The 25,242-nt window shown below is 37.9% G+C and overlaps 4 protein-coding genes across 5 annotated transcripts; 1 reads left to right on the top strand and 3 right to left on the bottom strand.

Annotated features, from left to right (window-relative positions):
- The first annotated feature begins 1,071 nt into the window (after positions 1-1,071).
- LOC112186989 (protein FLUORESCENT IN BLUE LIGHT, chloroplastic) lies at positions 1,072-3,632 on the top strand. 2 transcript variants are annotated; one of them, XM_024325581.2, is made up of 5 exons: positions 1,072-1,309; positions 1,651-1,745; positions 2,026-2,188; positions 2,348-2,665; positions 3,138-3,632. In XM_024325581.2, exons 1-5 carry the CDS (start codon positions 1,087-1,089, stop codon positions 3,338-3,340), a joined length of 1,002 nt encoding a protein of 333 aa, XP_024181349.2. In that variant the 5' UTR covers positions 1,072-1,086; the 3' UTR covers positions 3,341-3,632. The 2 variants fall into 2 exon arrangements, with proteins under 2 accessions (XP_024181349.2, XP_024181350.1); XM_024325582.2 differs by having other exon boundaries at positions 1,255-1,309; positions 1,651-1,753.
- A 120-nt stretch (positions 3,633-3,752) lies between these two features.
- LOC112186988 (oligouridylate-binding protein 1C) lies at positions 3,753-8,992 on the bottom strand. The gene is made up of 12 exons (XM_024325580.2): positions 8,743-8,992; positions 7,811-7,872; positions 7,396-7,498; positions 7,143-7,219; positions 6,986-7,047; positions 6,799-6,886; positions 6,552-6,627; positions 6,231-6,261; positions 5,356-5,475; positions 5,097-5,182; positions 4,617-4,793; positions 3,753-4,374 (listed from the first exon to the last, which is right to left on the bottom strand). The coding sequence occupies exons 1-12, from the start codon at positions 8,845-8,847 to the stop codon at positions 4,087-4,089; spliced, it is 1,275 nt and encodes a 424-aa protein (XP_024181348.1). The 5' UTR covers positions 8,848-8,992; the 3' UTR covers positions 3,753-4,086.
- Positions 8,993-12,274: 3,282 nt separating this feature from the next.
- LOC112188835 (ABC transporter B family member 10) lies at positions 12,275-14,560 on the bottom strand. The gene is made up of 4 exons (XM_024328054.2): positions 14,065-14,560; positions 13,239-13,480; positions 12,890-13,137; positions 12,275-12,599 (listed from the first exon to the last, which is right to left on the bottom strand). The coding sequence occupies exons 1-4, from the start codon at positions 14,081-14,083 to the stop codon at positions 12,290-12,292; spliced, it is 819 nt and encodes a 272-aa protein (XP_024183822.1). The 5' UTR covers positions 14,084-14,560; the 3' UTR covers positions 12,275-12,289.
- A 7,150-nt stretch (positions 14,561-21,710) lies between these two features.
- LOC112190005 (protein TIFY 10b) lies at positions 21,711-22,706 on the bottom strand. The gene is made up of 2 exons (XM_024329420.2): positions 22,168-22,706; positions 21,711-22,063 (listed from the first exon to the last, which is right to left on the bottom strand). Exons 1-2 carry the CDS (start codon positions 22,596-22,598, stop codon positions 21,952-21,954), a joined length of 543 nt encoding a protein of 180 aa, XP_024185188.1. The 5' UTR covers positions 22,599-22,706; the 3' UTR covers positions 21,711-21,951.
- Positions 22,707-25,242: the final 2,536 nt, after the last annotated feature.

Below are 25,242 nucleotides of genomic sequence, written 5' to 3'. Positions count from 1 at the left end.
ATCTCCCCTGCACCCAACCACTTTCTCCAAACCTTGACACCCTAGATCTTCTGTCATGTTCGCCCATCCCTTACCCCTTCCATCATATCCAATCTCCTTTCCTTTTCACCATTATTCCAACCTTCCCTCTGTTTCTCCCCAATTTCCAATCCCTCTATTCTTCCTTCAGAAGCTTGTACCTTTTCCCATTCATCAACGCCATCTTAAGCGATTTCTCGCTATTTCAACAATCACACCTTCGCTTGCGATGCTGGCTCTTTCGCTCCTTACTTTCTTTTTTTCTTTTTCTTTGGTTCCCTTGTTGTCAGGCATCTTGGCTGTGGTAGTGGCGCTCTTCTTAGGCTATAGAATTTAGTTTGCGGGGATTTCTTGTGTCTGTGGATGGGATTTGTTCTGGTGTTCTTTCCAGGTGATTCCAAATTCGGCAGCCCCCGTTCGCAGTGGTCTACATTGTGTCGATCTCAATACAATTGCGTCGGCCTCTCCCCTCCTCCCTGGATTAGTTTTCATTGGGCTTTGTTGTGTGTTGGGCCTGTTTATGTCCTTCTTTACTTCTCTTGTTGTAATAGCTGTGGTCCATCTATGGGTCTGTAATTTTTGTTGTTGCTAATAAAGTTTGTCTTTTACCGCCAAACAAAAAAAAAAAAGAGAATTTAGACACACATAGGCAACTAATAAGGACTTAGTGTTTTTCTAAATTTGGAGGTGAATAGAATTCATTTTCTTCTATACAAAAAATTTGCAAATGAGCCTTTAACAAGGTGCTAAATTTAACCATGTGGTGTGGTGTGCTGGTCGAACGGTCTAGTCTAGAACCCCTAGGTCTAGCGTTCGAATCCTAGTTCCATTATGTGGCCAACAGATTTGAAGGATCTTTTGAGTTTGTGCGCCTGCGATGCAGTGGATTAGTCTGGCTTTCGCCGCAATGACACTGCAGATGCTGGGATACCACTGCATGAGTGTGTGAGTTACTAACTTAACTTCCCGATCAAAAAAAAAAAAAACAAGGTGCTAAATTTTAATTTGCAGCAAAATAATTCATATATATAATGTGCCATTGGGTGATGCATTGTCGTCCCATGACGAATGGCACGAGTGGTATTTTATCCAAAACCGTGGTCACTTGACTTGATCAAACATTCTCTTTATATCGAAAATCCCACCGTTTACGCCAAACGTTTATCCGAAGCAGCGGCAGCAGCAGCAGCAATGGCAGTGGTAGCTCGTTTCTCTTGCTTCTTCACTCACCCCAAGACCTCCGCCCGATCTCCACCCTCCGATCAATTCTCCCTCAAGTCCACCCTCCTCGGTAAGCCCACTCACTCCCCCAACTCCTCTTAATTTTCCACTACCATTCTCTGCTTTCCCACCTTTGCATTTGTTGGTTACTCAGAATACAGTCTTCACATTTCGGGTAAAAAGGGTTTGTCCCAATTCAAATGTAGGTTGGTTCAGCAATTGAAAAGCTTTCTCCTTTTCGTTTCGATTTGTGACAGTGACATACAATTACAATGTGCATCTGTCGCTGTGATTAATATTGGTTAACTGTTAACATGAGTAATGCCAAGAACCTGAAGGGTTGGATTTATGCAATATCTGTTCTGTCGGATCGTACATCTGTTTTAAGATGAAGTGTTTTTTCGTTGCTAGAACCATGGAAGTCGGCGTTTCTTCCATTTAAAGTCGAAGCGTTTGGAGAGAATCAAATTGAGGTGTTGGAGATGTCGCCGGCCACAAAATGTCAGGTATGATGGTGAGTTCGTCTTTATCAGCTTTTGTTTATTCTTGGGAGATATTTGACCTCCCCATTGCCAACTTGCCGATTCTTCCCGGGTTTATAACTTGTTTTAGATGCGCATTATATACATTTTCGTGCTGCGCTCCAGTGTCTGTATAAACTTCCTGTGGATTGATTGCCGTTCGACTGGAAGATGTCACATGAATTGGCATGAGGAGACTTTTTTAAGTTCTCTAGTTTTACTAAAGATACATGTGGTTATTTCGATCTACTGAACACTTCTGCAGGGAGCTACAGAATTGAGATTCCCAGCAATGGAGCTTCTGCTCGGAAATGCCTTAATGTTCACTGCACCTTTGAATGCTTTGGCAGAAACATGTGAGGCCGACAACTCTTTTTTCAACATGCCTCTGCTACTGTCTGTTGCCCTTGTAGGGGCCACTGTTGGAGGTAAGATATTACTTGCTTTACAATCAGCATTGTTTATGTTCCGTAGAGTATAAGGGGAAAGATGTATCGAGTACTTTTGTTTTGTTTTATTTGGTTTAAATGATGACTTCATTGAAAAGTATTCATTATGTTGTTGATAGCTTAGTTCTTTTATCATAGGGCTGGTTGCCCGGCAAAGGAAAGGGGAATTACAACGAGTGAACGAACAGTTACGACAAATTAATGCTGCTCTGAGAAGACAAGCTAAGATCGAATCATATGCTCCCACTTTGAGTTATGCACCTAGTGGAAGAATACCAGAGAGCGAGGTTATAATTGATCCAAGGAAGCATGAGTTGATTTCTCGATTGAAGGCTGGGAAAAACTTTCTGAGAAACCAAGAACCACAGAAAGCATCTACTGAGTTTAAGGCAGCTCTGGAGCTTGCTCAAAGTTTGGAGGACTCAATTGAGGAGAAGAAGGCTGCAAGGGGTCTAGGTTTGTTTTCATTTCCCTTGTTCGTTACTCCCCTCTCAGTTACTATAACTCAATGTAGAAACCTAATGTTCTTTAAGTTTGGAGCAGTTTAAATAGACACAGAAAATATTATAACCTAATGCACTTCAAGTTTGGAGTGGCCACGTCTTAAAAACAAAACCTTTTCAGTTCCTTTATGCATTAGTTAAGCTCTGTTATTGTATGATGTGTAAATAGAATTTTATGGAGAGATCCCAAATTCATTCATTGACAGGCAAAGAAACAGTTGCAACTTTCCTAAGGTAAATAAATAAGAACAAGCAAATAAAAGTAAACATCATGTGCTAATTTGGTTACAGACTACTTCTGCATTTGTTGGTCTTATTTCTTAGATTCAGTTGGATGCTGTGTAAATTCTTATGCTGGCTTTGTTATTTGCTATAAGGATCTCTTTTCTAAGCATGTTCTCAGTAATTTGATTTGCATCTCTCAGGAGCCTCACTGCAACGACAGGGCCAATATCGAGATGCCATTAAGTACCATTCTATGGTTTTGGCAATCTCTGAGCGAGAAGGAGAAGACTCGGGAAACACAGAAGCTTATGGAGCAATTGCTGATTGTTATACCGAGCTTGGAGATCTTGAGAGCGCAGGGAAGTTCTATGACAATTATATTGCAAGGTTGGAGAAAGATTAAACCAGCTTTATGACCAGAAGTTTGTCACATGAATTACCGAGTTGGTATGGATTATCATGAGAAAGGTGTGGATGACCTGTCACCTGCACTGGCCTGCGGATCATTTTGTTTTGGGTTCAATGTTAGAAATTGTTTCTTGTAGAATGCCTCTTACCCCGTCTCGTCTTCTCAACAAGGTCAACCATGTTAGTATCACTTTGGTATCTAAAGAAAGATAGTATTGTATGGATGAAGAAATCTTCTGTTAGATGTTGTATTTTAAATTTGTGATTACGTACAGCTCATACTATCACTAATATACGTACTTTGAGTAACGCCGGCAGAAATGCTAAGCAATTAATAATCCGATTGAAAATTGAGAATTGAAAATTGCACACCAGATGACCAATACATCGTTGGTAATATGCACAACTCCAAAGAAAAATCCTTCATCTATTTACTTAACCAACCATAAGGAAGTGGGTTTTACAAGTAGGCCGTGTTTTAAAAAAGAAACAAGGCTAAAAGAAAGAGGCCAACACTCGTTAATAATAAGCTCTCAACATGAAAATGAAGAAAACAGGAGATCATACATGTTACATATCCATACAGAGACAAGAGCAAGCATATAAGACAAGGTAACAACCACCTCTCCACACAAGGGAGGGATAAACAATAAATAGCTTCCTAAGGGTTTTTAACTCTCAGATAACGCCTGCATGGTACAGGAATATATATGTAGGCTGTAGCATTTAACTTATGTATTATTACTGGTAGTACATGAGCTGCTGGGCAGTAGCAACATTCTGGAATCCACCATCATATATAGCCTGGCTTGCTCCAGCAGTGCCCATTCCCATTGCCCCCTGCTTAAGAGGGATCTGTCCCTGGGGGTGCATAAGGGCATGGACACCGCCCATCTTGCTCATTGCTAGTTGCCGCTCATAGGTCAGGAGGTCGCTTGCAGAGAGGCCCGGGATAGGCACTGCTGCAGCAGGAGGAGGGAGTGGGTTTGAGACTGTTCCTGGTGGAGTAGGCTTGCTGCCCCAAGAGCACTGCATGCACAACAAGAAACAACTCAGCAGTCAATATATAGACATGAAAAGACGGAACACTTAAACAGTCAATATCATGAATATGGATCAGTACGAGATTCCCCTTGACAATTGATCAGATTTCAGTGATGTAAATTCAGTCCAACAAGTAAATGCATGTAATACTGTACCAAACCACAACGTCTTGTGTGCCAGCAATCTTGAGAGTTGCAATAGATACAATAAATAGCAGTGAACCCCACCTTTATTTGTCTTCCACACAAATTCGACTGAGAATTTCCCATCTGTATAGCCAGAGCTGCCTCAGCATGGGTATTGAACCTGACAAACCCAAAACCCTTATCACGCTGAAGCCGAACTTCTTCAATTACTCCAACACCAAGAGTGTGAAAGTGACGATGAAGATCAAGCTGAGTGACCTGTAACAAAACAATAGAACAGGTTTCAAATCACTGACGGCACTAGAATTCCTAATGCAAATACTATGTGCTTCAATTTGCTCTCTACATCTATAACCTCTCCACACAGATTGACAAGCACAGAAGCACTAATACAGAAAGTTGAAACTCAACCTCAGTTCTGCTACTACTTCATTGGGGAATAGAGGGATATACAAGAATATCTAATATATAAACACACGCACACACACACATATATATATATATAGAGAGAGAGAGAGAGGGAGAAGAGAGAGAAAACTAATGGATTCGAAAATGTCTTGCCTCTGGAGCAAGATTGCCAACGTAGACAGTGGTATATTGGGGGTTGTTCTCCGGAGCCTCATTGTTAGTTGCCTCTTTTCCGTCTTCTGCAGAATCAGAAGAGCATATGAGTCTTCCATAGGCACAACATAGACAGAGCTCAATCTTTGCACACAACTCAATAAAAGAAAAATAGAAAAAAAAATCAATTTAACAAAAACCCAAATTATAATCATGCTATTTCCAATCAAGTGATTAAAAAGCATGACCCTGGACTCACCTGAGGAACCATTTGTTAGTTCCACCACACTCTTGGCATCTGAACTCTGCTTATCCTCATTGGTGCCAGCACCTTTTGTTGCCCAGTTGCAACGTATCTGTCTACTGGCAAGCCACTTACCTGCACATTTCACCAAACAAGTTCAGATTATGGTGAGAAGAGATGGAACATAAAAGTAAACGAGGAAGCCACAAGGCTCATTAACTATGAGGTCTTCGGTCAGGCAGCAACAGCACATGGCTGATGCAGCTGCACATTAGGTGTGATCTGTGTAATTTAAAGTGGGACCCACTGATTTGGCAAACTGTTTTTGGGCCCACTCCATAGCAACCCCATGTTAGACTTTCTCCAAAACTTGCATACTGGTTCAAAAATTTACTGAAAATTTTCCAGTTGAAGAAACTGCCACTTATGACTTACAACCAAGGGCCACAGAATAAACTAAAAGAACACAGTACTTATATACTACCTTGAAACTGTGTAGATGAATTAGTATAAGAAAATTGCTCCTACACAAAACACCCCACAAAGTTGTTATAAAAGTCATGAGTGAAAAGTAACCGGTGAACATATATAGAGGCTCTAACGGGATTGCCAATTCTTACATATTATGAATTCAGAAAAACCAAAAACCAAATTGAAAAAAGAAAGAAAGGTGGCTTGGCATGTAAAATTTGTTAACATATGGGTAATTAAAAGGGGTCAGTGACCATATCCATTTTCTCCCTCCCTTCCCTCCCTCCCTCCAGCTCCCCCTTCTGGTTTAATCAGGTTGCACCCGTTAGTCCCTTGCACATTCTTTGTTTCAATATACTTCTTATACAGACAAAACATTTTTCCAAGGAAAAACCAAAAAACTATATCATTGTTCTTACCATTTAAGTCATTTATAGCACTTTGAGCATCCTGAAAGAAAAAATGAAATATGATGAGAATTTACTTATGTACAAATAACAATTATAAAAGCAGAGGATAGATTGAGGCCGATGCTTTAAAATAGTGACTCTAAAAGAAAATTTTGTAATTTGATCTCATTATGTTTGAGCCGTTAGCTAATATTTCTAAATCTAAACCCTTGCACTCAAAACTCATAATTAAGACAGCAACAAAAGAAAACGGGAAAGCGGATTCAAGATTCCACACATTCCAAAAGACCCAAATCTTTGATCCTTTATTTCTGTTCAAAAAGATGCTACCTGTTGGCTCCGGAATGAGACAAACCCAAAGCCTCTAGAGCGCCCTGTCTTCTGATCCCACATAACTCTTGCATCTCTAAGACCAACAAAAAAAATCAAATTAGGCCAACCCAACAACAAAAACAAAACAAAAAAAACAATCTAAGCATAACCCACAATAAATGGATGAACCTAGAGTTTCATCACATGTCTTGTTTGAAAAAATTGAGAAATTTGAGACAACCATTTTATGAGATGAGACACTTACGAACAACTGGAATAAACGGAAAAGCATGCAAATAATGTAGCATCAGTAACCTCAGGGCTGAGATCACCTACAAAAATGTTGAAGTGACCTGCAAATAAAAAAAGACAGGATCATACAGTAACCTAGCTTATAAATGCCAGAGAATCACCTGTATGAGTTCCCAGGAGGAGAAAAGAAAAGAACGAACCTGATGTATCTTCCCTCTGACCACTGGCATATGCCCAATTCACCTTGATAGGCTGTCCAAACCTGGAAACCAGATAACAAGTTGTAAGATAAAACACAACATAAAAATAGACAAGTAAAGAATAATCAGATGGAACATAAATAAGACATGTACTTACAGCTGTCTTCCATTGAGAGACAATATTGCAAGAGCGGCTGATCTGCGATCAAAATAGTGGACAAACCCATAGGATGACTGCAAAAGCCAGGAACAGTGATGTGATCATAAGGTTGTAAAATCAAGTATGCAGATAGTAACTAATTGAGTCCAGAAATGTTCGATAGTAAACTTGTTTGTTGGATTAGAACTGTACAGGAAAGAGCTAACCAACTGGAAAGGTTTGGGTGGGGTGTAGATGATTGCGAGCTTACCTTTTCCTTTCTTATAAGTTTACAGCTTTCAACAGCACCTGTACTTGCAAAAACCTCTTGAAGAAGTGGTTCTGTCACCTGGGTATGGATATTCCCAACATACCTGAAATTTCTCAAGAAGAAAGCAAAATGGAAGTATTAAGAACCGAAGTGAAGTAAAGGGGGGGGGGGGGATTAATCTACACAAAACACTAACTCTCAACTCTCAACCAGGAAAGACACAAGACAATGCATAAAGTCACCAGTGTCTCTTAATCTTTTGACAAATTGAAGAGAAAGAATGAATGAAATAAAACTAAAAATTATTCTATGTAAATCTACGGGAAAGAAACTATGGAGTAACATGACACTCATTTAAGCATGGTGGTGGAACCAAAAAGAAAAAAGAACAAAAAATGTCTAGACAAACACTCACACACTGCGGCAAGTACTTGGATCAAAACCAGGAGGCAGATTTCCACTTGGGATTGGCTCTATCTGCAAAAATAAAAATGTAAAAAGAAAGAAAATAAAAGAAACCTAAAAGCGGAAGCAAAATAAAAGAAGCCTAAATAAAAATAAATCAAAACCCTACTTGTTTATCAACCAAACCAGGTGTGCCTACCTAAACGCGCAGAATCAGTTTTAGTAGGTACTTGTACCAAAACCTCACAATTAAAAATTAAAATACTAGTGCTCCAACATGAAAGGGAATGTAAATGGACAAGAACTAAACTTCACCTAAAGAGGGCAACCTCTGGGCACTTCATTCGACTTCTAAACTAATCCAAAATGGGGTACATGGTTTACTTATAGAGTGGAAACTCCTGTCATCACCATCATGAACTTACAAGGACGCTTCAAAATCAGAACCAGCAACACAATTGGAACCAATCAATAAAAACCACAAAAAAGTTCAACAAATTCATTAAATTCCTCCCACTACATCACTACAACATAATGATGACCAAAAAATCACACCATGCCAACAATGCCTCTAGATTCTAGAATTCCAAGAAAATAATTCACAATGCTAAATTATCAAACTTTCCACACATTTCAATCACCGAATCCCCAAAACATCGAGCTCCATTTTAGCTCCAAAAATCAAAATCCCAATTTTGATCACCAACAAACAACCAAACCAAAACCATCCGAAAATCCGCTAGCTTTCGCGAGCCAGGAGCTTCCGAAAGAAGACGGAACGACACTTAACCCTAGCTTTTCCACAATCCAATCACAGACGAACACAATCTAAAGCTCAAAGATGAATCCATCAAAAACCAAGCTAAGGACTCGAAATCCAAAATTGAGAATCAAAGTGAGAGAGAGAGAGAGCGACGACGGAAGAGGAACCAGAGCTCGAACCTGAGGCGGAGCCAAGAGGCCGGGGTGGTAGAGAGAATGCTGCTGAAGAAGAGCCTGTTGCATCAGAGCTTGCTGCTGCTGCTGCTTCAGCCTCTGGTGCTGCATTTCCTCGCCGATTTTGCCCCGATGTTTTGCCGATCAATTGGACTGGTTAGGGTTCGAGCCTCAAGGAATCAAAGAGAAAGAAACAGAGCAGGAGAGAGAGAGAGAGAGAGGCCTCTGACACAGAGAGAGATCATTAATGGTCCCTATTCAGGGATTTTATATATTTACATGGTTTTATTATTATTTAAACGATTGGGATAAAATGCTAACGACACCGTGCTGGTGATTTTGGGTTCTGCTACAGCCAATGACGAGCTGAAAAATGGTCTCCAGAGGTCTTGCCACCTGGATACTTACTTGATTAGGCACATCTCAACTCCTGGTTCAATTATTACTGGTTTAGGCAGCCAATATTATGGTTGGGCAGGTTTGGATTCCGAAGTGGCTTGTTTATGGAGAATTACAATTATCATGAAATTTTTCATTTTTATTTTAGTATTTGGTTAGATTATCATGAATTACAATTATCATGAAAACAGTGGTGTTCACCTGGTCAGTTGCTGACCAAAGAATTTATGCTCAATAACTCTTAGATTTACATCCAATGGTGGAAAACAAAACACCTCAACTTAATAATAATTTTCTCTGCCATTGGATTTACATCCAAAGATGGTTGAGCATTATTTTCTTGGTCAATAACTGACCTAGTGAACATTTTCGTACATGAAAATAAGTAATGTGTGTGGAGAGAAAATGAGTGGATCAGAGCTCAACTCTTTACGTATAAAGGAGTGGTTCATTATTCATTTTCACTACTTTTTTTTTTGTTTTTGTTACAATTTTCATCACTTTTTTCAATCCTTCAGAAAACTTGTTTTTATTTTTGTTCTAACTAAATATAGATAATTGATAAACGTATTTCACAAAACTTCTAATATGCAAGCTAAACGAGTGAGAACCTCAAATCTGTTTGCAGATATGAGACAGAATTAGGTTGTTGAGTAGGTCCCTTTTTTTTCCTTTGTTTTTTTTTTTATCTGGATGAGTAGGTCCTTGATATGACTTTATTTGTCTTCTAGTTCTTGTATTTTTGTGAAGGGTGAAAAACACTAGGCCCAAGTTAAACCTTTTTACCTAATCATTGGGTCACGAACGAGGACAAGACCAAAAGCCCGGCCCAACTCCTATGAACAACCAGCAAGAATGCAAGATAAAGATGTGTTCTGATACAATAGAGCAAGTATAAATACAATATATGCGTAGACATGGAAGAAGGTACAAACATTTTGATACGCATGGAAGAAAGTACAAACATTTTGACCCTTGTTTCACTCGAGAGACCTTTTGAACAAACATTTAGCTCTAGTTTATTGATTGTTGTGATTTAAAAAAAAAAAAAAAAAACTGTTGCTGCTGTGTTGTGAGAATAATCCGTTGTAAATTAAAACAGTTTTGTGTTTGGTAAATAATATTTTTAAAAGTGTTGTCAGCACATAAAACAACTACAGAGCGTGTTTTAATCCACAACAACTTCTAAAAGCAACATCTGGGCTACTTATAAAATATGATGTCAGTGACCTATAACTGTAGGTACAATTCTTGTACAGATCGTGTTGGCATTCCCATACAAAGTTGTGACAAAATCTATTTACTGATCTCAGAGAATCACAGGTAAATGCATATGCATATGCATGGGATTGCAACACGTTGCAATCCCGAGTCAGTAGTCAGTTTCATGTGGAGTCCAATTTTGGAAAGTAGGTTTTGGGTTTTATGTATGAGAAAATATTTCAAACAGTACCCGAACTAAGGCCGACTCCTAACTTCAGTACCCGACTATGCAAAACTATCACTTTGGTATCCCAAGTTTGAAGCTCAACCTAAGAATGGTACACGTCGTCTATCACATCGTTAAGTCTTTGCTACGTGGCAAACCATGAGGGCCCTCAAAATATGCCACGTGGTTAGCTAGTTAACGCCGTGATGGACGGCGTGTACCATTCTTGGGTCAGACTTCAAACTTAGAGTACCAAAGTGATAGTTTTGCATAGTCGAGTACTGAAGTTAAAAATGAGCCTTAATTCGGGTACTGTTTGTAACATTTTCTCTTTATGTATTTACGTTTTTAAAGATTTTTCTTATTGTTAAAATCATGGTGTTGATGTTCTAGGGTTTTTAGGACTTGTCTATTCCTAATTGATTTTCCTTAAGATTTGTTGGATTTCTTATATGGAAAGTTTATTTCATAATTAAAGGAGAATTATGGTAGAATCTTTGCGTTAGAGGTTTGGCCGTTGGTCCTTCATATATTCAGAAGTATACACGGTCAGTGGGGATGCATCTAAGGACGCAAGAATTAGTTGAGGAGCTGTGAAGAAATGAGAGCGATATTTGGTGACCGTTCAAGTGAAGAAAGAGTTCAAGATGGAAGACAAACACTATGTCAATAAACCCATCAGACAACAGCCGAGGACTGTTGTCTGATTCAGAAAATTTCTGTTGTCTAGTAGCCTGATATCTCTTAGGCCTTCAGACGACAGATATTACCCGTGATCTATATTTCACTCAAACAACATAGGCCGGCCAATAATCTGTTGTCTGATTGTATTGAGATATGCCGAATTATGACTTTCTGAGGTTGAAGATGTAATCAAACGACAGAAATATGTTGTTATAAAAGATTCTGGACAACATCTATTTATAAAACTCTATCGTATGTATTTAGTTAACACGACAGAAATCTGTGGTGTGAATATAGAGTTTTGATCTATCTTGGTTAATTTTCTGTTGTGTGAATCTATTGTGGACGACATATGTTTATTATGTTTTCTGTTGTCTGGTTGTCATAAGGAATATAGATGGCTTGTTTCGTCTGTGGTCTTCCATTGTTTCAGACAACAGATATTTGCTTAAATTCTGTTGTTTGATGCAAGGTTTAATATCAATTTTTTGGTTATATATGTTGTCTCAGTTGTCTTATAACCACATATATCTGTTGTCTGGTTGTCATAAGGAATTTAGATGGCCTATTTCTTCTGTGGTCTTCTATTGTTTCAGACAACAGATATTTGGTTAAATTCTGTTGTTTGATGCAAGGTTTAATATCAGTTTCTTGGTTATTTATGTTGTCTCAGTTGTCTTATAACCACAAATATCTGTTGTTTGATGTTTTGTTTAACGTCAGCTTGATTTGGTATTTAAGTTGTCTGATGTTTGGTGCAACAACAACTTCATTCGGTATTTATATTGTATGAGCTGTATTATAACCACATCATATATTGAAAAACCTGTGTTGACTAGTAAGCACAATAACAACATCCAACTATAACAAGTCAAAGGCCATTTCATTTAAATCAGCCAGCAAACTACATCAATATTCAACATTACCATCAATCCATCCTACAAGTTGAGTAATCTGTTAGGAGGTCAAAATATGATCAATAAAGGCAAAAGTCGATCATATTAGTTAGGCAAAAAAACCCTCCATAATCTAGCTATGCATTCAAGTTCGAACTTTCAAATTGAAGTCCCTGAAAAGCACTACGTCTGGTCTCGATGGGTAGCTAAATTGAACACCCCTTAACTCAATTGCCCCTTCCACTTTCGTAACCTCTTCTCCTATGTCCCCTAGGACTTCTGTTCTACGATCTGTTACATCAAAGACTGATGCCACCATTTGGTTCCCTTTTAAAAGATCTGGGGCAAGTGCTAAAGTCTCACCCATTGCTAATGCCGTTACAATCAAAACAAAGAATGATTTCATGACAGATTTAAAGGTAGCAAGCTCCTTTTCCATCAAAACAGAACCATACCTGATTGTGACAGAAAAAAAAAAAAACCAAAGATTATGCTTTGAATTCATATCAAGCTCTTCATTCATGACAGATAGAGTAAGGCCAAAAAGATTTTTTTTATACAGATGACAAATTAAAGATTAAGCTTTATGTTCATATCATTTTCTTCTTTCCTAGAAAAACAAAGTATTTTGAAATAACTACCCAATATGAGCTTTTGTTATCATTCCCAGCTTAGCATCAATGACAACAGAATTTTTCCAATCTTATAGAAAACTGGAGGGCAGAAGGAGGTAAAAGCAACATACCACAAGGCCAGGCCATAGGATGAGAATATGAAGAACAGAGATACACCATAGAATATGCCAGCAATCTGACCACGAGTAAATGAACGTCTAGAAGGCTCAACAAGCTCATGAGCATATAGGTCGATGACCTTCTCCTCAGAACAAAATGCAGCAACAGTGCGGATGTTACTTACAGCTTCCCCAGCTAGCATGTTAGCTTTCAGATGTGCTGTGCTCAAGTTGCCACCATAGCCTTTCATGAAAAGTTTCTGAAACAAAAGGTAGAAATTGTTGGCATGCTGTTAAAAAATAATATCCTTATTCAGTAATTCTTTCAAAACTACAGCAGAAAGAAGTAATGGTATAGGACCTCGCTGATGTGACCACTAATGATCAAAGGATACGTGGCTAAGACCACTAATGTGATTCTCCAGTTCAAGATGAAGGCAATGATAAATGAGGCAACTATCAAACCCACATTCTGTATAAGAATTGTTGAGCGATCAACAACAATAGTTCGTAATAAAGTTGCATCACTTTCTAGACGCGACGAAAGCATAGAACTGGTGTTGTTTGTATCATCAAACCATCCGATCTCATTCCTCAAAATTGCTGCAATTAAATAAAAAGAAAATTAAAGAAGAGAAGACTATTATAAGTTCATAACTATAGGACATTGTTTCTAGAATACTTTAAAATCCCCAATCCCCATTAAGGGGAGCTATCCAGATTATACTAGACACTATTGGGTCTGGATGGTGTGGTCTTTAGTCTTAAAATTTGGCAGTTTTGTATTGTCCCTAATGGTTAAACTGTTTCTTAAAAGCTTTTTAATCACTGAGGGTCATTTAGTTTAATTTATCAGTCATGATTGACAAACGCCATTCTCTTATGTAATGCTACAGATAAAGAAATACACATTATCAGCATCAGATACAAGTCAAATGCTTCTGCTATCTATTTCTGAAAGAATTGCTTCTGCTATCTGTTTCTAATGCATTCTCAAGAGAAAGAAGGATCTATCAATTAAAATGAAACAAACGGAAAGACATCCTATAAAAGCTACAGATTACTTCCAAAGGAAGAGCAAAGCTTGGCATGTACGTACGTACACTTCTGTACAGAAATCAGCATTAGCATTAAAGAAACGACTATTTCATTTCTATTGTATATGAAAAATATTTAACCGTACATACCAGAAAACATCTTTTCCATAGAGAATATTTTCCCTAATGCTTGTTGCAAAAAGAGCAGGCTACTGATTGACCAGCCCAATTTGTTGCCTCACCCATTTGAGGTCAAGTTCGCTTATATTATTTCCATCTAACAACACCTGGCCAGCAAGTGGCTCATAGAATCGTTCAATCAAAGATATAACTATACTCTTGCCAGAACCACTTCCTCCCACAAGGGCTACAATCTTCCCAGCAGGGATATCAAGATTGAGCTTATTGAAGATACTAACATCTATACGAGATGGGTAGCTAAAAGATACATCCTTGAATTGGATATGCCCCTCAAGTTTGTCCAGTTTCCGGCCAGTTTTGCTACTGGATTGGTTCACTGTGTTCCTCTCTATCATCTCAAATATGGGATACGCAGCTGCCTTGGCTCGTATGAATGCAGAGATGTCAGGCGCTGCTTGCCCTAGTGACCTTCCAAAAAAAGAGCATACAATAGTATCATTTTGTTTGATCTTATTTACAAAATCTGAACTCTAAATACAATTCCAGACTATATTCATCATAATAACAACAAGCAACTCACTCAAGTACATAGATTATAAACACATTGAGATTTTCTCCAACTTCCACATGTTCTACATATACACAGTAAAGTCAACCAGCTCATATATCATATGATGATGGAAGCACTGCTATACATAAATGTGGTAGTAAACTGCTCTGCGTCACCGAAATCCAAAGAAAAAAGATAGAGCAAAAATAGAAGAAGCTCTGCGTCATGACAAATAGAGAAAAGGCCGATATGCGTCGTCAAAGACAAATCAGATTTTCCACAGTTGGTTTCTTAAAATTATATTATGCTATTCTGAATTAAGCAGCATCATCAATCAATCCATAACAAGTAAAACAGATACGATTCACATGAGCTGGTACACTCCACATCAGGATCAAACAAGCTAAGATACTTCTACTTGTACCCAGAAGAACTTAATGTCTACATTATATTAATTGAGAACAATAGTCTTTATCATGTATAAAACAGCTATAGACTTTCTGGAAAAGAAAAACCAGAAACTCCTTTCTATAAAGAGCAGTGCTCTTTACTAAAAATATATCAAAGAAACAGCTTAAGCAACTTCAGGAAGGAAATAGAAAATGACTACATATTAGATAATCTCCTCCATACTCTAGTAATTGCATTAAATGTATATCAACTTGCACATAACACAATGAACATCCTGACATGACATGTTTGGTCCGGTGCTGTTTCCTGTTTGTTCGAGCTTTTGTTTCCAAGTTGGTAACTGGAAAACAGTTATTGGTCAATTTTTATCCTAGACTACTGTTCTATAACTACAAGTAGCAATGCCCTCAAACTGCAGCTGGTGCATGAAATATTTGCAAACTATCCCAGTGATTGAGCAAACACATCACTGAGTGATCAAAGAAATTGTCAAAACAAGTAATCAAAATCTCTTTCTCTCAATTCTCTAAGAGACATCTACTCGAAAAGACCGAGAATTAATCAAAATCTGAAGCAAATTTTTAAAAGGATCTCAAATCAAGAGCGAGGAGGAGGATATCAGATACCTTGACTTCTTCCCTCTTCCTATTTCTTCTTCTTTTCTTCTCTATCTTTCTTAACATCCATATCCTCTTCTTTCTCCTCTCTTTCCCGACCCCTTCTTATTTTTTTCTTTTCTTTCTTCTGCTCCGCCACCAAAAGCTGCAACAAGTACATAAAATTTCAAGCTTGCAGATCAAATCAAGCTATTTTTAGAGAAAAGTAAATCAAACCGAATTATCAAGCAATCTTTTAACAAAAAGGTAAATCAGATCGAATCTGAGAGAGGGACAGACCGAGACTGACAGAGTGATGTCGCGAGAACGAGACGAGGTCGTCGTGCCGCTGCCGTCGACCGTCGCAGAGACTGGGTTGAAGGTTTTGAGGAGGTTTGGGTTTTCAGAAGTTTGGGTTTTCGCAGACCTCCGTCTTCCACCTAGCCTCTGTCTTCGCCTAGGCAAAGTGAGCTGAACAGTTAATCGAAAAAACCCTAAATTCCCAATACAACAAAACCCCTAAATCTATAAACACTTAATCGAATGGCTTACCAGCAGTATAGTGAACGAATAGAAGAGATTGATGTTGGATTTGGCGCTGGATTTTTCAGTTCAGTGGTTTTGGTTTGAGAGATGTGCTGTGAAGAAGAGAGAAGTTTGAGAGAGGGGCGTTTTCAGTGTTTGAGAAATCCATCGGGCCCGATTTGATTAAGTTGTTTGATGACTTGATCTAATTTCATTTATGTGTTACCAAAAAACCAAACAGTCCTTTCCAAAAAAAAAAAGAAGCAAACTTTCAAAACTAAGCAACTCTCCATTACACACACAACAGAAAACTGTTGTCTGAACCAAAACATTTTTCTCAAAATCAATTTACCATGGTATATCACTATATTCAGACAACAGAATTTTTTCATTCTGTCGTTAAAGTTATTCAGACAACAGAAAGCAACAATTCTGTCGTCTGAGCTCTGTTGTCTGATGGGTTTATTGACATAGTGAAACTTGGTATTAGTTTTCATCTAATCATTGTAGCCGAGCTAGTGTTATTCAAGTTTGTAAGAGAAAATATTTCAAACAGTACCCGAACTTAGGCCGACTCCTAACTTCAATACCCGACTATGCAAAACTATCACTTTGGTACCCCAACTTTGAAGTCCGACCCAAGAATGGTACACGTCGTCCATCACAGCGTTAAGTCTTTGCTACGTGGCAAACCATGAGGGCCCTCAAAATATGTCACGTGGTTAACTAATTAACGTCGTGATGGACGACGTGTACCATTTTTGGGTCGGACTTCAAACTTTGGGTACCAAAGTGATAGTTTTGCATATATAGTCGGGTACTGAAGTTAAGAATGAACCTTAGTTTGGGTATTGTTTGTAACATTTTCTCAGTTTGTAAATAACATATCCTTCATCATAAGTTCATTCTTATTTTGGGTTCTCAAGAGTAAGAGCCCCAAAGTGTTTTTAATCTCAAAAGTTGAGATTTTCACTGCGTAACCAAAATCTGGTGTTCTGTTTGTTAATTTTGGTTTCTGCTGCCCAGTAAGGATTGATTCGTGCATTGCAATCCCCGTTTTCCAAAAAACACATTTTGTTCTTGTATTTTCAATAACTTTCAATTAAAGCTGTTTTTTTATTTATTTATCAAACCTAATAAAATCTAAAATTTTGAAGAAAAAAATAATTTTTTTAAAAACGAAGCAATTTCAAACGGAGCCTTACTCGATCGAGGATCAAAATATCTTTTGCAGGTATCTCATATATATCTTTTGCATATATCTCTATATGAGGAGCCTAGACTTGTGTTCTCTTCTGACTTTTTGGCTCATGTTCTGGTTTGATCTTTGAGTTGCGGGGAGCATCGGGGTTGTTTTTGGTGACTGTCCCTTTTGGAAGATGATGCATGTTGTTGTGCTCGACTAGGGCACTTCAAGTTGGGTTCCAATGCAGGAGCAATAGAGATTCGCGCGCCACCATATATATTATCAAGATATGAACCATCTCTACATGGCAAAACCAAAATATTATTGAGTGTGCAAAGATCTATGTCGTCCACTACTGGATCAATCACCAAGTCGCATTTCCCTTTTTAATTAATGCGTTAATAATGATAGAAGATCATTGTGTTCACATCTCCACCATAGCATATCTTATGGCATGAATTTCAATTATGGCAAAGGGAATCTCTTAAGTTGTAATTATCTAATTATGCCTTCTAATCTGATGTTTCAAACTATCAACTCAAAGAATAATGTAAAAAAATTATAGAATAGTTTCCAAATTATAATAAAGTTTTTTATGTCAAAGAAGCTGATAGCTAGAAATATGCATGAAATTTGATTCACATTTTAATCAGGCCAAGAAAAGCTCAATCATGCATATGGTACAAAACGGATCAAAAATCATAATAAACAACCGGATTTTATTTTGAGTATAACTGATAATTATTTTCTCTAATTCATACATCAATCTCATGATGCCAGTGAGATTTGAATCTATAATTGCTCATAATGTCGACTATTTCAAATAACTAATAAGTCACAGACTCACAGCTAATTGATTTTAAAGTAACGAGACAAATAAATGACATGTAGTTTTAATGATACATGACCAAATAAAACTGGATGATTACATATATATACTTGGAAATTATTCTATGCACCGACGGTGTAAGTGACCAAATCCTTGTAAAATAATCTCAACATTTGATATTTATTATCAACTTTATTTTTAATAAACAAAAAGTGTATTTAATGCAATCCAACCATTCATTTATGTTGGTGCAAGTGCACGGCGGTGCTCTGAATCATTTACGAGGGATATGTCCTTAATTCCACAATTTTACACAGGTTACCATAATCAACATCCTTCTGATTACTTTCTATAATCAACATCTCTACCATAATCATCCTCCTTTCCTTAAAAAAAAACCTCCTTATAATTACTTTCTATATACGGAGGGGCGGCCTTGATTTGTTTGATGCCAATTAACCATGGGCAGAGCGTTTTTAAACTCAATTTGAAGCCCTTTCACCGAGGGAAAATGAAAACCATTCCTTAGGTACTCTCATTCAAAATTTCAAATGGCACCAGGACTTGGCGGAGGATGCGGACAAGGCCGATCCTTCCAGGTTTGATAGTAGTAATAGTAATGTTGCTGCTGCTGTCCGAGGTTTATTTGTCTATCTCCATTTTATTAGGCCATTAGGGTCGACAACTTTATGCCGCCTGATAGCGTCCAGATGTTGGTTCGAAGAATCGTAGTTCCATTAATATTTGTTGGAGAATCTGCACATGCCTGTGGTACTTTCAAGACTGTCGAGTGCCGTCATTTCCAAATCTTATTCCTACAACGATTATCCTGGTATCTGACTTGGCTTTAGGTTTTGGATCATTTCGTGTCGATTGGTGTCGGATAGCTTGCTCCACTCTTTTCTTCGACTTGTATGTCTTAACGAACATAAATTAATTTTGGTTGAACAAAGTTGCCTTCCTATTTTCATAAATTTGGTTGAAAAGTAAAAAGTAGAAAAGCACCTCTAATAGTTTATTTGTATCTTGTTTTTTTTTCCCTCTATTTTAAGGGAAAAATTGCATTTTTTTTACCCCAACACCTTCCCTACACCTATTTCTATTTTCTATTTTAGAGATTGTGAAGAGAGAATAAACAAAATCTCCATATTTACAGCAAACTCTAAAATTATAGAGAATCATCTTTTACAACATTTTTATTCTCTACTCTCTTCTTCTCTCTACTTCCCCTTTCAAAAACAATTATATTACTTCTATCATTGATTGTTTAATTATTTTTTAATTTTAAAAATATTATTATATCTAATTATGGATAATAAATTATAGAGAATATTTATAAAAAAATATTGGAATTCAAGTGTTACTGCAATTTTTATATTACTTTTAGTTTAACTCACACATTATGTTTGAACAAAAAATAAAAAAAGAAGAGAGAGACCCTAGGGTATAGTAAAGTGCGGCAGCGGTGAAAGTTTCTCTGATTGTAGGCTGATATAATGAAGGCGAAGCTTCTCATTGCGGGCCGTGCCAACATGGCGTTGGGCGTGCGTTGGCATACGGTGTGATTTCAGATTGAAGGCAGAGGAGGTTAGTGGTGTCTTCAACCTCAGTTTGGTGGTGACACCGATAGTTCTAACAATGTTGGGAGAACTAGGTGATCTGGGTTTGATCGTCTAGCAAAGCAGGGAGAAAGATCGAGGTCAAGTGCGTTGCGGCAAATCAGCGTTTTCAAAATTTGTCGGAACTACTCTAGTTTTCTGGTTTGTCGAAGTCTGATCAGTGCACCATGGCTAGATGGACTAGACGGCCGCCGGAGTCCTAGACGATGTTTGCGGCAGGTTGGCAACGGGGGTGTGTTCCTTCCAATCTTCTTACTTGGACTTGGGCCTCTAGATCTAGGCCTAGGCCATGTCATCAGCCTCTTCTGAGCCTATTTGAGTAAGTCTGATTCTATTCAGAATTGGGTGAGGGTGGTGGGTGCATTGACACCCTCATTCATTACTTAGTCCTTTGAGTCGGCCTAATTCGAGAGTTTGACCTTCTTGGGGGATGTTGGGCTTTTTACAGTCTCCAAAGTGTCAGTCGTAATTCAGGTCATGATTATATGAAATTGGTAATTATCAAGTTAGACTGGAGAAAGCGGCTTATGGATTATGATTTCGTTCTTATTTGTTTGCTGTGACGTAGCTTTTTGTTTCATTAGGTGGATAGAGTGCTAGTTGATGGTTTTTCTCTAGAAGACACAAAGTTAGTCTTTGTGTATAGGCTCGCTTTAAAAAACGAGCTCAAATTGTCTTCTAATTAATGAGTTGCTATGCTTAGATAGGAATTTGATTGTTTCCCTTTTTTTTTTTTTCTATTCGTAAGTGCTTATAGTCCATAGCATTTTGGCTGTTGATCTAATACAATCAACTTCTAATTTCAAAAAAATATCCCTAATTTTTTGGGGAGGCAGAGGGTTTCGGCCCAGTCTAGGCATTGTTTTTTTGTGTGTTGTTTTTTCTAGATGTTAGTTTGCCCCATGTCTATATATACTTAATTGGCAGGAGCTCTTCTATGAGCCTTTGTAGAAATACTTGATTCCAGTGTGCCACTATGACGTGGTCGACGTCTGGAGTTAAGTAGAATAGATTGCCTATAGAGCGAAGTATTTTAGTTTAGTATAGACTACTCGGTGCTCAAAATGTATTAAACGGAGTAGTGGTTTTTTGTACTATTCTATATCTAAAATCATGGTCATATATGCAAATCTATGAGTCCTTCATTTCTTAAAAAAAAAAAAAAAAACATGTATCTTATAGAAAAGCGTTTGGATACTTTAAGTTGAAAATTGAAAGCCGCCGGTGTGATTCATGTTTCACCCATACTATGAAGGTCATCTCTTGATGAGCTTGAAAAAAAAAAAATATATATATATATATATAATTATATATGTATCTTATAGAAAAGCTTTTAGAGATACTTTAAGTTGAAAATTGAAAGATGTAGGTGTGATTCATGTTTCATCCATACCATAAAGGTCATCTCTTAATGAGCTTAAAGAATTGGTATGCGCAACTCACTCATTAGGGTTTAGGTCTCATAAAACTAATCTTCACAATTCAAAGTTGGTTACATGACTCTGAATCAAACTTGTTTGGATTTACCACGTATAGCTTTTTTTCTTTCAAAAAAGGGGAATGATTCAGTACACCGACATAAATGGATGGTTAGATTATATTAAATACACTCTTAGATTATTAATAAAAATATTAATTATAAATATCAATGTTGAGATCATCTTACAAGTGTATCATTGTGCATAGAATAATTTCCATTAAAAAAAAGATGGGATTTTTTACATCTCCATAAAGGGAGATCGATGTTCCCAAAATCCTGAAATGATTTTGAGTTTCAGAAGCACAAATCTAGGAAACTCTAGGCGGCGGCAAAGTCACACTCGCCAAAACTTAGAGCGCGCGCGTTTTCCGAGCTCTCTGGCGTCCTATATTCCACATGTGAATGGATCGGAAGGCAAAGTTTTTGGTTATCTTCATCCAATCCCAGACAAGTTACGAATTCCTAATTAAGAAACTTGCATTATGAAAGAAATTCAATTACACGATGGATAGTATTATCATAATCTTCATAAATGGATCAATCTATATCGATTGATCAAACAAATAGTTACAAAAATTAAATTTTGTTGTGAGAATAATTTGGGTTCTACAACAGAGTTGGGAACACGAGCCTCCTCCGCTAAAAAACCCAAAATATAAAGCCTAAAATCTAATCAGATCGAGCGCTAGTTAAATCTTCTCTATAGACTGAGTTCAAGCTGCTTTGAACTTTGCGCTCCTACTGGTTCCTCTGCCTTGGGAGAAGCTGCTCTCTGGATGTGGTTCAGTTGGTATGGAGCTACTGCAGTCACTCTGAAATTCAAACAACCCAATAAGAACTCCCATCCATAATATTCACCCAATCAGGGAATAAATGAAGTCAAACAAACAAAAACCAATTTGGGAAATGAATTTACCTCTCTTTCCTCTTGGCCAGAAACTTGTGAAGCGAAGCCCTTCTTGCAATAGGCAAATCCGACCCAACAGCCTGAGGTGGTGGTTGTTGTTGTTTGACTACAACATTCGATTCAGTAGAGGAAACCACAGCGCTTCCTTTGGTAGCCAATCCCATAATTTCCTTTGCCTTCTCAGCCGAAACGTCGTTGAAAACCAGGACCTGCCCGCCGTAGAAGATGGTCATGGGAGCAGATCTGGGCTGATCCGGAGCCTGGCCTACTGGAGTACTCGCCGCCGCTGGAGGGCCGGCCTCCATGGTGTTGAGCAAGTTCATGGTCGCCGGGGCTGGCTTCACTCCGAAGCTATCTCCCTGCAGGTACTGGCTTCTCTTCTCCTTCAAGTACTGGCTGAGGAGGTTGCAGGTCTGCGCAAAGTTGGATCTCTCTGCCATTTTAGAATTTGTGTATTGAGGGCTTTGAGAGTTTGGATTGGAATGTAAGAAAAGTATGTAAGTGTGTTGGAGATGGTGGAGAAGATGGAGCGCAGCGGATGTGAATATATATGGGGGAGTCAAACAAGGTAGCTCTTAATCGACCATGAGCTTTCTTGGTGTCATTATATTCCAGTATAATAATCAAAACTTTTACAGCACGTGTTTTTTGCATTAGGAAAATGCGGGGGGGGGGGGGGGAAAAGGCATAGGAACGTGGAGCGGAATTACCGAAATGTCCTCGTGGTGGGATATATAGGAGGGGGGGGGGGGGTTTATGATTCCGCATTCCCGTGCCGACATGGACCGACCTGGGGCCCGCGCGTGGGGGAGGCGGGCGGGTCTCTTCTATTTCCCGTGTCCCTTTCGAGATTCGCGAGCTTTCGGCACGTGGTGCACATTTCGGTGGAGTTCGGCCGGGGGTGGTTTCGTCATTTTGAAAAGTGGACTTCCGGGGAGTGAAGCGTGTCGGAGTTTTAGTAGCTGCGTGGGGGTGTTGTGGTGGATTTCTGCGATTTCACGTGGCTAGACCCAAGACTTTTTCCTTATTCTCTCTTTTATTTTGAAATTTGCCACGTAGCAACACGCGGTTTCGTTAGACCTAATCTCAGGACATGTCGTTTTCTCTACTCTTCTTAGGTTTCTATTTTCTAAAGAGGTCATACATTTTGAGTGACTCCTTGGCGCTTGACATTGATATGCGTGAGGAGCTCAAGAAGACCGGAAGGGTGCCGCTACTCCCCCAACGGAACTCGAATGAAGTGGCTTGGGTTGGATCTCATCCTCAAACATAGGTTTACGTGAAAGTCTCTCATGTTGATACTGACAATATATTTGTTGTGATTGAAGCGTCACTTCCGTTTTTGCTCTTACTGCGGAGATTATTCTCAGATTCAGGTACGACATGGCTTTTAATTGTTGACATGATTGTTGGTTGTTAGAGTACGATTACACAAGAAAAATTGTGATTTATGCAAATGAGTGAGTTACAAAGTGACTACCTTAGTGATTTCACTAAAATTATATTATTTTTGTGCTCAATTGCGTTTAGAATTTCAGGAACCCTAAGGCTGTTTTCATCCCATGCATTTGTTACAAGGTTCATGTTCCGAGGCCACGCTCCGTCTACTACTTGAATTCTAACCCCTACCTTTATTGTCCCAAGTGAAAACTAACCCTAAGCGAATGAAACTCTTAGTTCTACCATTTCCATTGAAATAACGAAATAAGATATTAAGGAGATTCTCTTGACAACCTATCTCATAATTTATATTGAGCCTTAAAAAAAAAAAACAACAACAGAAATATATTATTTATTGTTGTTGAGGGGTACGTACGTGACCTCTCAGTCTATTTTGAAATTATTTTGTTACAGTTTGTTATATTTATGATTGAGCTTAATAACTAAAAACATATGAATGCGTCGTGTTTAAAATTGCCATTAAAAGCAATATATCAAAAGAATAAAATCAATCAGACTCATATCTATTAAGTCTATCAAATTAAATGAGACTGTATTTGAAAACTAATAAGGTGTCCTTTATTTGGAGATGGCAACCCCATCTGCACTAAACTATTGCAAATTAAAGGTAGCCAAAAACTACTTGCATTCGAAAACCACCGATGTGGATTGCTGCTGCTCGCACCCACTGTTTATATCCAATATTGGTATACTGATCTTCCTAGTTTATTCTTGAGTATACTAATCGTGTATGATCGCTTCATTTAAAAGCATAATGGCACATAACGCTTCCTAAACAAAACAATTGCACCCATAATATTAAATCCTTTATTTCTAGATTGATCTATAAATGTTCTCACTGCGCTGTGCTCTATGCACCTCATTATATTATAACACAAAGTTGTCGATCATATATATATATATATATATATATATATAATTATATACTATATAATTTGTTGACGAAGAACACATATTAGTTTACCAAGACTTCGCTACTTAGCAAAAGCAGCCATATTCAAAACGTGGAATCCTTCACACCATAGTTTAATGGAGATGGGGTTGCCCATTACCGTAAACAAAACATAGATCAAATGTATGCAATTTAATTTGGTTTAATTTGTAGTGGGTAGAGCATTGGCAATAAGAATCTTGAATAAAAGGTCAAATATTTTAGATAAAGCACATGATAAATGTTTACTCATAGACTATAGTTTTGTGTGGTGTTATTGAATTGTAGACAGCAGGCCATCGTTGGCGCTACTTGCACGAAAGTTCCATCTCTTTGCAATTTGGTAGTAATTGCTTTGAAGATTCAAAGTTTGAGAAATTGAATAGTTGCACGTCGCATCAAGTGATTAAGACCAGGACCACCAGAATTTTCTATTTGGTCCATGCTAGTAGAATTTTCACATAAACAAGGACAAAGATGAATGAATTTTGAATATCTAGGAACGCGTCTTTTTTCTTATAGTTTTATTGTATGGAAATGGAATAGGAACTATAGCCAAGTGCCTATCTAGTACATGGTACTTCTTTTTCTTGTTAAAACATTAGTCTTACACTTGCACACATTCTGCAATTTAGGATCATCCCAGAACAACTATTTTCCAAGTGTTCATTTTGCATATCTTTTTTTTTGTT

This window comes from Rosa chinensis, chromosome 2 (assembly GCF_002994745.2).
Source record: "Rosa chinensis cultivar Old Blush chromosome 2, RchiOBHm-V2, whole genome shotgun sequence".
NCBI lineage: Eukaryota > Viridiplantae > Streptophyta > Magnoliopsida > Rosales > Rosaceae > Rosa > Rosa chinensis.
This window is presented reverse-complemented; position numbering and strand designations above follow the sequence as displayed.